This window comes from Fundulus heteroclitus, chromosome 1, assembly GCF_011125445.2.
Source record: "Fundulus heteroclitus isolate FHET01 chromosome 1, MU-UCD_Fhet_4.1, whole genome shotgun sequence".
Taxonomy (NCBI): domain Eukaryota; kingdom Metazoa; phylum Chordata; class Actinopteri; order Cyprinodontiformes; family Fundulidae; genus Fundulus; species Fundulus heteroclitus.
The window spans coordinates 6,021,565-6,034,525 of NC_046361.1; the positions used below are offsets into that span (position 1 = coordinate 6,021,565).

The following is a 12,961-nucleotide window of genomic DNA, read 5'->3' on the forward strand; positions in this document are numbered from 1 at the left end:
CTGAGGGGAACATGTAAACGGGAGAGACATGTAAAAGGGAGAGACATTAGAGAAAGATGGAATGACCTTGTTGCAAACATGTTGTTTTGATTTTAGTCTTCTTTGGTCTATCAGCATACCACAGATGATATACCCTCACCCCGCCTTGTAAAAGTTCTGCATCTCCCAGATAGTAAAGACATCTCTTGTCCTCTTCACAGGACTCCACATATTTTCTGTTAGAAGTCAGTTCTGGGTTCTGGCTAGTCTGTTCTGACCCGTTACAGTTCTTCTGTCCAAATTGTCATTTTATCTAATTAGAATAAATTTATTAATTGAGTTGCTGTTCACATGAACTGTTCACATGAAAAAAAGTCTAGTCCCTTTAGGTGAAGTAACCCTTAGCGTCCTGCTGCCATCACCACATTACATACCTTTTGAATGATGGTGTTCTAAAGTTCCAGTTTGGTTCAAATCTGAACTAATTCTTCAACATGATTGTGGGAGGAAGTCATTTCTCTCTCTCAACACTTCTCCAGACATTTGAAGAATTTAAGAGATCGTTGTCATGACCAGTGCTAACCAGAAACCCCTGCAATCCCTTCACTGTTGCTGTCAGGCTCTTGGCTCTCCCTTACCAGTTCCTATTTCATCTAACTTTCTAACTTCTTGGGAAAGATTTGTTTGGTTATTCCACTTTTGGTCAATCAACTGAGCCATGGAGTGTCTGAGTGTAGTAGTGATAATAGTGATCTGCATTATTGTTTTGCTACATAGCATTTTGCATGTAGGCCAAGCAATTTGGTCTCTTCAGACCAGAGCACCTTCTTCCACTGTGCCCCCTTCATGACTTGTGGTGGCAAACTACAAGTCATGAACCAGAGCTCTGGGATGGTGAAAGGTTGGAATACTGTTTTGTCACCTAAACACTCTTTAAACTTCTCCACAACGTCCTCCCTGACCTCCCTGCGGTGTTACACATCAAACTTTCTAACCAATTGTTTTTCTTCTCCCAACAGAATATTTGCCATGCTACATGGGAAGGCTTTGAACTCCTGCCTGGTCGTCTTTCTTCCTCTCTTCATCATTGCCACTGCCAATGCTCACTCCTACCCACGGTTTTCCCGCAATGACACCGAGTTCCAGCACCTTGTGCTGCACCCGGACCCTGCCGTGGGGACGGTGTACCTTGGCGCCAGGAATCACCTCTTTCAGCTGGATGGGTCAGACGGACTCAGGCTGGAGCAAGAGGAAACCACCGGCCCGGTGAGCGACAGCAAAGACTGTGTTCCTCCAGTCACAGAGAGCCACTGTCCCCAGGCCAGAGTAACCAGTAATCACAACAAGCTGCTCCTGGTGGATCCAAAGGCGTTGGAGCTAATCACATGTGGCAGTGTTCAGCAGGGAACGTGCCAGAAACGAAGCTTGGGATCCATCAAGAAAGTCCTCTTCTCTGCTGAAAGGCCTGCGGAGACTCAGTACGTCGCAGCCAACGATCCGTTAGTCTCAACTGTTGGGTTGGTGGTTGGAGTTCCTGGCGGAGATAGGACAGTGATGTACGTGGGTCGGGGCTACACTGCCGGCCACCCACCCATCTCCACCCGCCACCTTTCATCAGAACTCATCTTTTCCTATGAGGACACCGCCAAGCTGGCTGTAGCAGGACGCCTGTCAGAATACGACCATAATTTCATAACTGCTTTCACACGCCGCTCGTACGTGTACTTCCTGTTTTACCGCCGGGACATCAAGTCAGCATCGAGGGACTACCAGACTTATGTCGGCAGGGTATGCCTGGAAGACACCTCCTACTATTCTTATGTGGAAGTTCCCCTTGTCTGCCAATCTCCATTTTCTCCTTCCATGAACTATAACCTGCTTCAGGCAGCCCAGGTACTTGACTAAAACAATTCACATTATTACATTGACTGGTACATTATTTGCATCATCTGCATCCTTCTTTCCTTAGCAGGTTGCAGTACTGTTGTGTTATCCTGCGTTAATTCCCACACCTTTGTTGCAACAGGTGGGCCAAGGTGCGGGCCAGCAAGGCGAAGATCTGCTGGGAGTCTTCTCTGCTCGCACTGGCTCAACAAACAGCCCCTTGGATCCCTCGGCCTTGTGCGTTTTCCCTCTGGAGGAACTCGACAGGCACATCGACTCCACCCGTGACCTCTGCTACACCCACAAGGGGTTTGTTGAGGGTAGAGGGGAGGTGGCCTACATAGAGTATGAGGTCAAGTCCAGCTGTGCCAGCCTCCCTCCGGTAAGGATGCAAGAGGAAAATGTGTTGGGCATCAAACAAAAGTCCAGATGTTACAGCTGAAAAGCAAACATTTCTGAGCTGCAGGGTTTTGAAAGCACCCTTACTCTCAGACAAGACCGAGAAAAATATTTATTTCCTTCTTTGCTACCATTATGGTTGGTGTTTTTATATACAGATAATACTATTTTTTAATGTCCTTTTACAGTGCCTAGCAAAGGTGTTCACACTACCTGGCTTTTACCCATTTTGTTACGTACCAGCATGTACGTAACAAATATATGCTAAAATAACACATCCTAATTCTGAATGAATGGGATATTTTTATTAAATAATTTGTTCTTTAAATAGTTGTATATGCTGACAACAAAATCTTCCAAAGTGATCAATGGTAATCAAATGTATTAACCCATGGAGGTCTGGATTTGGAGCCACACTCAAAATGAAAGTGGAAAAACAAACTACAGGCAGATGCAGCTTTGATGTAATGTCCTTAAAACAAGTCGTACTGAGGCTCAGCAGTGTGTGTGGCCTCCATGTTCCTGTATGACCTTCCTACAACACCTGGGCATGCTTCTGATGAGGTGGTGGATGGTCTCCTGAGAAATCTCCTCCCAGACCTGGACTAATGCATCCGCCAACTCCTGGACAGTCTGTGGTGCAACGTGGCATTGGTGGATGGAGCGAGACATGATGTTCCAGATGCGCTCAGCTGGATTCATGTCTGGGGAACAGGTGGGCCAGTCCATAGCATCAATGCATTCATCTTGCTACTGACACACTCCAGCCACATGAGGTCTAGCATAGTCTTGCATTAGGAGGAGCCCAAGGCCAACCACACCAGCATATTGTCTCACAATGGGTCTGAGGATTTCCTTTCTGTACCTGATGGCAGGCCCTCATACCACCCTCATGGAGTCTGTTTCTGGTTGTCTGAGCAGACACATGCACATTGGTGGTCTGCTAGAGGTCATTTTGCAGGGCTCTGGCAGTGCTCCTCCTGTTTCTCCTTGCAAAAAGGTGGAGGTAGCAGTCCTGCTGCAGGGCTGATGCCCTCCTACAGCCTCCTCCACATCTCCTGATGTACTGGCCTGTCTCCTGGTAGCGCCTCCATGCTCTGGATGCTACACTGACAGACACAGCAACCTTCTTGCCACAGCTCGCATTGATGTGCCATCCTGGATGAGCTGCACTACCTGAGCCACTTGTGTGGGTTGTAGACTCCGTCTCATGCTACCATTAGAGTGAAAGCACCTCCGGCTTTCAAAAGTAACCAAAACATCAGCCAGAAAGCAGAGGAACTGAGAAGTGGTCTGTGGTCACCACCTGCAGAACCTCTCCTTTATTGGGGGGATCTAGTTTCCACCTGTTGTCTTTTCAATCTGAACAATAACAGCTGAGACTGTTTGTCAATCAGTGTTGACAGTTTGATTTCACAGAAGTGTGATTGACTTGGAGTAACATTGTGTTGTTTAAGTGTGTGTGTTTGTATATATATATATATATATATAATACAAAAGTCACATAATTAACTAAATAATGTCCAATGATCTGTCAGTATAACCGCCCCTTTTCTAAAAGGCCCCAGGGCTGCAGCACCACTGAGCAAAAAGCATCACACCAAGGAGACCAAGGAGCTCCCTCAAACAAGTCGGGGACAAAAGTTGTTGAGAAGTACAAGTCAGGGTGGTGTTAAAGAAAAAAAATCTAATCTTTGTGGTTCCCTCGAGCGCCATCCAATCCATTGTCTTCAAATGGAAAGCACATGGTACCACAACAAACCTGCCAAGAGAGGGCCGCCCAGCAGAACTCACAGACCGGGCAAGGAGAGCATTAATCAGAGAGGCAGCACAGAAACCATAGGTCATCCTGAATGGGCTGCAGAGCTCCACAACAGATACTGGAGGATCTGTCCATATGACCACAATTAGCTCCATGGAGCTAATTGGAAGAGAGGCCAGAAAAAAGCCCTTGGTGTTAAAAATAAGAAGGCAAGTTTTGAGTTTGCCAAGAGGTACATTAGCAACTCCCCTAATGTGTGGAGGCACGGGCTCTGGTCAGATGAGACCAAAATTTTACATTTCAGCCACCAAGGAAATGGTATGTCTGGCCCAAACTTGTACATCTCATCACCAAAAGAACACCATACCCACATTGAAGCATTTGGTAGCAGCATCTTCTTGTAGGGAGGTATTTAAGCAACGGGGACTGGCATACTGGTCTGAGTTGAGGGAATGCTGGATGGTGCTGAATACAGGGACGTTCTAGAGCAGAACCGGTGTCAGTCTAACTGTGATTAGAGACTGGGCTGGTGGTTCACCTTCCATCAGGACAATAACCCGGAGCATACTGCTAAAGCAAAACTAGGATGGTTTAAGGGGAAACATTTACATGTGTTGGACTGGCCTAGTCAAAGTCCAGACATCAATCCATTTGAGGATATTTGGTTAGACTTGAAGATTGCTGTCCACAAGCAAAAAACATCCAGCATGAAGGAGCTGGAGCAGTTTACCCTTGAAGAATGGGCAGAAATCCCAGTGGCAAGATGCGGCGAGCCCATAAAGACTGGTCCAAAAAAAAAAAAGAATTTTCAAATCTGTAGGCATGTTTTGTAAATGAAAGGGTGCAAACTCTCAAACAATCCATTTTGATTCCAGGTTGTGAGGCAAGAAAACATGGGAAATTCCTAGAAGCATGAATACTTTTGTAAGGCACTGTAACTACTAACTTTACGTGTTTTATTTAAATTCCCTTTGAAGAATCTTGGTAAAATATAATTCAGATTATGGCAAAAGGTTAATGGCTGCGAAGACAAGTGTATACGGTGCAACCTGCCAAGGGACATTTAAGCAAATGTTGAAAAGTGAGACGGTATGCATATATGCCAGCTTGTATGTACAGTATGTTTTTAAGCTATGGGCTAGAAAACAAAATCCGTATTGAATTCCACCTTTGAATCCAAACTCTTGTTTCTGAAAATATTACAGATGTATCATGTGTGTTTATTTCACCCTGAAAAAAAAATGTTTCCAACAAATCATTTAAAGCCCCCAGATTATGGCATCCATCCCCATGATGAGTGTATGCAAGTTTCTAACTGCTACTATATGCCCGTGGCATTTGCTGAGATATAGGTTTTAGAGTACATGCATTACCCCTATATATCACGAGAATAATGCCTGCACCTTAGCTGTATTGACTCACTTGTCTTAAGTGTTCAGCATAGGGTAAAACAAATGGAACGCAGGGCAAAGTAACAAGGAGCGACTGGGCTTGCACGATCGGGATGAGTAATGGATGGAAGTCTGGTAATGAGGCCGTCTTTGAAAGACGCAGAGCTCCCAGATGCCCGAGGAACAGTTTAACCCAGCTGCAGCTGCCCAGAGAAGCCCCTTCCTCTGATCTGCAGCCGCTCGGCTCCCATCAGGCCTCAGAACCATTTAATGGGATCGTTAGATATCAATAAAGAAAACCAACCCTGAATCATGTGTTCTGCTGCCTAATGAGCACTGACAAACAAAGATAGGAGGACAGAGATGGAGAGGGAGCAGAAAGGGGAGGAAACCTGAACATGGGAACAGACGAGCTGTGGCACAGAAGCTGATGAGAGGGAACTGGAGCACAGACTGAACAAGGATGAAAGAGAAAGATTCATGAGAATACTGTTCTCTAACAATGATAAGTCAACTTATTTTAAACAAACAAAACATAAAAGCTAACCCAAGCAGTTCCTCTACATTTTTTCTTCTTTGCCAATTATTTGAATGCTTTTCCTTTGCTACAGAGTAAAATAGTTATTACTTTACATAGTGTTTCCTAACCACTGTGCTTAATCTATGGTGCAATCCTGTTATTGAAATAAGAGGATTTAGAGGATCTGTAGCAATAATAAGGACATATTCTTGTTGTTTTAAAGGGCTGCAGACACACAGTTTTGTTGACAATTTTATTAATATACCATATTCTTAAAGAGGCAGAACATTTATATTTTTAATTTTGGTTAAAGTGGTCAAGGGTGGCAGGTGAGGCGTGATAAGAAATAGTTTGTCTCATATTAATAAATGAAGCTAATGCCAATGTAAGTTGATCCTTTACTTTCAGAAGTACATCAGGGTTTGTAGGAACTTCACATTAGTAATTCATCACTTCCCGTTTCTCAGTGGTATAAATATGATCTGACACAGAGGCCCATTTCTGGGTTCAGTTAAGTAGAATGTTAATTAATATGGAACAATGCCCAAAGCTGTATGCTACCCAAATGCCAACCTTTTTTTTTCTTTCTTTTTTAAAGTAATGTCAGACAAAAAAAAACAGTTTCTGGCCTACTATCACCAATACAAGCATCACTGGGACTTTTACTGGAACGAAATGCTTTGGTCAAATCAAACCAAAGCTGTGCTCACATTATTTTCTATCTTTCCATGTTGCCCCTCAGATAGAACATGTTAATGGGGGGGGGGGGGCGTAAACATGCGGCAAAGACAGGGACTGTGTGGAACATCAAGTCCCGTCATACCGCTGTCTCTGGTTCTGAACAGTGCATGTATGCTGGGATCAGTGGTGTGAAATCCGGTACCCTGCTGATTGGGTATACTACCTTTATGGATAGATGGATTATTTTTAAAGTAACTAACAATCTAGGTATGCAATTGCTATACCCTGAGTGGCCCCAAGTGTCAGATAATTATTAACTGAATTAATCCATAAATAGGTCAGGTGCATTTGGTTCAGGAAGTCCTGGGAGTAACGCATTTCCATAGCATTGCATGCGGTTTGGTAATATATTGTTGTCGTGGCTGTATTGATTTTGTTGCAGTGGTGTACACATGCATAATGCCTTTTCATTTGAGAAGAGGTGAACATTTTCTGCATGTACAAAAAAAAGCCTTACTTGTCTTGTGATTCTTAATGCTATAGTGTAAAGTACGTCAGAAGTTGATGTGGGAGCAGTGTTTTCCTATGCCGTCATGTCTTTCAAAGCCATTTCAATGAAAGGCTGATACGCATTACTGTGACACAGGTATTAGATTGAGCCTTTCAACAGCAAACACTCCAGGCTGGTTTGACGTGAACAAACTATGATTATGAGAATAAGCAACCATGACAACTGTGAGGGATGGGTGAGGGTCTGGAAAGCTGTGGTCCTGCTTCTCTTCCAGACGTCCTCTATTACTTACAGTAGGTGAGCAGATCAGTTTATAGCTGACGTGATATTTTACTTTGATTGAAAAGTTTTTCTTTCATTTTTTTTAATGGTCTGTGTAAAGTATTGTCAGCATAGGTACAAGTAATTGTGCCACTTGTGATTTTCTTGAAAACAATCATTTCCTAATAGGAAAATTCAGTTTCCCATTGAATAAATTGACTCCAATTTAAGATTAATTTTGACATTTTTAGTTTGATTGTGATTCTGCAATAGGAGCAACATTTAGTTTAAAGCTCTCAAGCCATCTATGTTTGTGTCTTTTGTACAATACCTCCTGACAGCACCTTTTACCCTTTCACATGTTTTTTTTAGAACACCCTCAAAGCGTACCCGTGCGGTTGGGACCACACCCCCAGTCCCATGGCCAGCAGAATACCGCTGGAAGCTAAAGCTGTGTGGCAAACCTCCGGGGCCCGTCTCACCGCTGTGGCCGTCAGCGTCAGAGAGGGACACAGCATCGCCTTCTTGGGAGACGCCAAAGGAAATCTTCACAAGGTAGTCATCCTCCCCCCACGTTGCACCTGGCCGAGGGCAGGGAGACGCTCCTGACTCATCACCATTAAGGTGGAAATATTTAATCCATCTGGCTGCTTCCCATCAAGGGAGTGCTCTAACCTCACACTCTATGGAGACTTGCAAGAGAAGGTGCTCAGCTAATGCTCTGTTCGTACAACCCTGCCCTCACAGCTGTGTCTGCTTGTCTCTGGATCAAATTCCAGCAAAGTGAACGCACCGTAACTCCACTTGACAAAGCCGGATCCAGCTTTGTGGTTGTTTTCAGATAAAGGTTTAAAATTCTTACCATTGATCCAAGATGATAAAACATAACAAGTTGACAAGGTGTAGGTTGAACGTCATCTTTTAATTTTTCGAACGTGTTTTGTCTGGCTCATTGTGCAGCATGTTGTGCCCTTATGTCATCCTCTTTGCGCCTGTTCTAACCAGAGCCTGTGAAATGATTATCTGTCTCGACTCACTTCAGCTTCACACATCCAACGGGTGCCTTTGAGTTTCACTACAAAGTTTACATGTTTTTTTGCAAATAGAAATGTTTCAGAGATTGCTTTTTAATACGTTAGCCTTCAGCCAGCTGGTCAGCAGTGTGCAGTGGCAGTTGAGGGAGTGGCTCTGTGTAACTCTAAGCTTTATACAGCCATAAAATGTTTGGTGTTTTTAATTGTTTTGAAACCTAGACTGCTTAAAGCCTTGAAATGGGGAGCTGACTCATATCTAATCACCGCAGTCTCTCAGTGCAGCCTGTACCGTTCTGATTCACAGCATTCCAACACACACAGAATAACATACCCTCATGATCCCATAGCTCAGACATGCACCCTCTGCTCTCAAGCTGACACTGTGATTGTTGGAAACGACGTGCGTTTTCTGACTTAAGCATTTAAAATGGAATGAGAAGTTTTAACAATTTGCAGACTTTTTTCCTTTACCTTTCTCTCTGTTTGGGAGTTTATTTTTCATCTACTTTTCACAGAACACTGACATATAACCCCATCATCTTTTTAACATCTACATAGATGTGCTGCTTGCTGCTCGGGAGCGAGATAAGAGAATTGCAGACAGAGGTATTCTGTGAGGTTTTCTGTTATCAGACTGTGAGGAAAATGGAGGGAGACACGGAGCTAGACTTAGACATTGGACTCAGCAGATCAAACCAGAACTCTGTGTAACCCATTGTAGCAAGCTGTTATAACAGGATTATAGTATCACACAAAGTCAAATCCCTCTTTATCCAGATACACATCTGTGTGTGTGTGTGTGTGTGTGTGTGTGTGTGTGTGTGTGTGTGTGTGTGTGTGTGTGTGTGTGTGTGTGTGTGTGTGTGTGTGTGTGTGTGTGTGTGTGTACTTGTACTTACAGCTGAGTGAGAACACACTTTTCGTATTTTACTTTTCCTCACTTTACATCAAAGTGAGGACTTTGATGTAAAGTGAGGACCTTGTTTTGGGACTCACTTTTTTGGGCTAGGGCTTAGGTTTAGGACAAAGGTGTCAGTTGGGTTTAGATTTAGGGTTAGGGTAAGGCTATAGAAAGGGATGGAAATGAATAGAAGTCTGGAAGTGAAGACATGTGTGTGTGTGTGTGTGTGTGTGTGTGTGTGTGTGTGTGTGTGTGTGTGTGTGTGTGTGTGTGTGTGTGTTTGTGTGCCTGTTTTGGTCACTTACAGTGGATTAAGGCTTTAGATTAGATCCTGCAGCAATTTACCATATTCGCTTAAAGGGTAACTCGCCCCCAAATCAACTTTTATTTATTGTTTTTTTTTTTTTTTTCTGGGGGTGGGGTTATATGTCAGTATTCTGTGAAAAGTAGAGGGAAAACTGTTAACACGGTTGTCTTGTGGTACTGTCTACATATCCTGGTCATTATCTTGACAAATAAGTGCATATCTGCTGAAATCCTGCTTTTGTGTCTAAAATCGTTAATGTGGCGCCCTACCAGGGTTAAACGGTGGTCTTGCATTGAATTTCGAATCAGTATTGCTGTTGGTCCAAGAGTTTTTGTGCTGTAATTTGGAGAAACTGACGTAGGTAGCTATGTCGCTGTGGGGTATTAAAGCAGCTCCATCGAGGAAAAAAAACACAAAAAACACAGCTCCGTCTTGTGCTGCCATACCAAGCGCTGTTGCACTTTTCAGACACTTATTCAAAAAAGTGTCTAGCAAAAATTTACCAACATTTTATGTGTTATTGGTGTCACAGGCAGACATCTGCTGCCTCCTATTGAAACCTGCATGCAATCAAAGCAAAGATGAGATCAACCATGCCTTGTGTCCTTATTACAAATTAATAATGATGAGCAAAGCTATTGGTGATCCTGCCTGGGTTACATAGAAGGAAATAAGTAACTGGACCCTTCTCACCCATCGGCTTATATGCGCATATTTGCAAAGGATTAATACACAGTAAAACAGCATTACCTTTTGGAGGAACATGTCTAGTGAATAAGTAACTCATAACTTTATAATGCTTTTAGTAAGAGAACAGTTTGATCCGATGGGTTGCATGCCACCATTTTGTGCCTGGCAGTGGCATTTTATGGGCTGGGAGGGGCTAAGTGGCAGCTGTTCACGTGGACGTACAGTATGTGCATGCGCACTCGGCCTGGCTATGTGAACAAGAGACTGCAGAATAACACAGGGAGATGCTGTGTGACGTTTAACCATAGTTCATCTAAAAAGATATCTTTAGTTCTTCACAAAACCATTTTTTTTTTTGTTCTTTCTATCTAAAATAATGAAATTTCACTTATTGCTCCTATAACCTATTTCTTTTCACACCTCAGCTGGACTTCGCTGACTCGCTCGGCCCCATTGGTTCTCCTTGTTTGGTCGTTGTGCGCATGCGCAAAAAAGAAAAAGAAACTTCAGTCATCCCTCAGCTTTGTATTTTGCTACCAGGATTTTTTTTCTTGAAAATGGCTTTCCAAAGGTCTTGCAAAATTGTTGTTTAGCTGTATTTTCATTTTAAGCCAAGTCAACTCAAGTTTATTTGTATAGGACATTTCAGCGACAAGGTAGTTCAAAGTACTTTACATCATTTAAACATAAAAAAACATAAACACATCAAAGCGGTCACCAGTTGTGAGGCCAGTAACAAACATTACATTTTATAAGTGAAAACATCAATACACATCAAATCTGTTGGTCAATTTTAAGCCCATCTTCTGTACCTAAATCCTTCCTTCCTCAGGGATTTTTTTTTAGTATCCTTAACTATGATTTTTGATTTATTCAAGGATTTAATGTGTTTTCTAAGTCATAGAATAAATTGGTGTGTTTGTCTATACCTAGTCAACTCAACAATGATCCAAATTGGAATTGTAATGTTTCACAGATCATTTTCCTCCCATATGCTTAGATGCATCTAAAAAAAAAAATACAAAGATGGATTAACACAAATAATATTGTACTATTGCTCCACTTTTGCACCTTTCACAACTAAAGCAATCTCACTTTGCATGGCATGTAATGGTGAGTGGACACATCTCACTTCTTACATCTACGCTTCTTTAGTCAACCTATTTCTGCTTGCTCTGCAGGCAGACAACCCACCTTGCAAAAGCAATCAATGTGATTATGAAATTCAAAATCCAACCACATTGCTGAGCTGGATCTTCACGGAAGCTTAAAATGCCGCTGCACTTCTCATACTGCCCTCTGCGTCTATCTGAAACCCTTCATCTGATAAATAAAGTCTGATTTTTAATTCACATTCAAAACAACAATACTCATAAGAAACGATGCCACGATGGCCATTAAAACTTGTACCTGTTGCTTTATAGTTTCAGATTAGAGGAATGTATTACCATTGAAGTGCATGATAAGTGGTCCAGCTAAAAACGTTCCTTTATAATTTATAATGGTCTTGGAGCAGGCAGAGGCCCTTCTCACTTCAACTGATGGTAAGCTAATGTGAGAGGGTCAGTGTTGGATGTTCATACAGACAGTCGTATTCACTAAATTAGAATATGTGTTCAGATGAGACTCGCCTGTCAGACTAAAAGTACCTCTTTCAAAATAACCTTTAAACCTTTGTTAAACCTACCTTTCTTTAATATCACATTTTTCTGTTAAAATATTATCTATCTATCTATCTATCTATCTATCTATCTATCTATCTATCTATCTATCTATCTATCTATCTATCTATCTATCTATGGGTTTCATGTGATTTTCTTATCCTAAATGTGTTGTTTTGGTTAGTTTTAAGCAGAAAATCATCATAATTGAAAGAAATAGAGACTTGTGTAATTAACCCATTTAATGTGTTTTTCTTCAGTAAACTTTCTTGTAATGAATTAACTTTTTTTAAAATAATATTCAGATTTATCAAGTTGGTCTGTTTACACGTACATATTACTCTTTTATCTTATATTTCTTCTAAATTTAGAGATTTATCCTTAATGTCTGTACACATCATGAAACCAAAGTCAACAGTCCCTGTTTGCGCACACAATCTTGGCCAATAAAGGTGATTCTGAATCTTCTATTCGCTTGACATTATGAACTAAATATGATAACAGGAAAAAAAAAAAGCAATGATCTGCAAAGCCTCAAAGAAAAGCATCTAGTTCTAAACAAAAACACTCCTGTCTCAAAGTGCCCTAGATCAGTCAGAGCGCTGTTGGAGAATCGGTTACAAAAATAAGCCAAAAACCTACATGAGAACAATGATATTTGGGGGTTGGAGAAGACTGCGTGTCAGAATATGAGCCTTATTGCATTTCTGACACTAATTGTTGATGGTATTATGGTTTTAGGCTTGGTTTGCTGTGTCTGGGCAATGGCTACTTCCTGAAAGATTACAGAACAATTAACTCTCATCTTACCTGGGGCTGTAAAATAGAATTTCATGAATTAAATCAAAAAGATTTCGTGGGCCAGGCTTTAAAACAACATCCCTGGATATATAGAATCGTTCTGCTAAATCTTGACAGATATTTAAAACAATCTCCTGTCAGTTTAGGTAGAAGGTTTAAACATATCAACCCTAACCGGT

The 12,961-nt window shown here is 41.9% G+C and overlaps 1 protein-coding gene across 4 annotated transcripts in view; it reads left to right on the plus strand.

The window, feature by feature from the left end:
- Positions 1–12,961, plus strand: part of LOC105934241 (plexin-B1) — a 101,493-nt gene that overhangs the window by 46,545 nt on the left and 41,987 nt on the right. For all 4 annotated transcript variants that reach the window (XM_036152055.1, XM_036152081.1, XM_036152157.1 and 1 more), the window contains 3 exons: positions 999–1,872; positions 2,006–2,245; positions 7,761–7,943. In XM_036152055.1, coding sequence (XP_036007948.1) covers positions 999–1,872; positions 2,006–2,245; positions 7,761–7,943 — 1,297 coding nt within the window. The remainder of the gene's footprint in view (positions 1–998; positions 1,873–2,005; positions 2,246–7,760; positions 7,944–12,961) is intronic.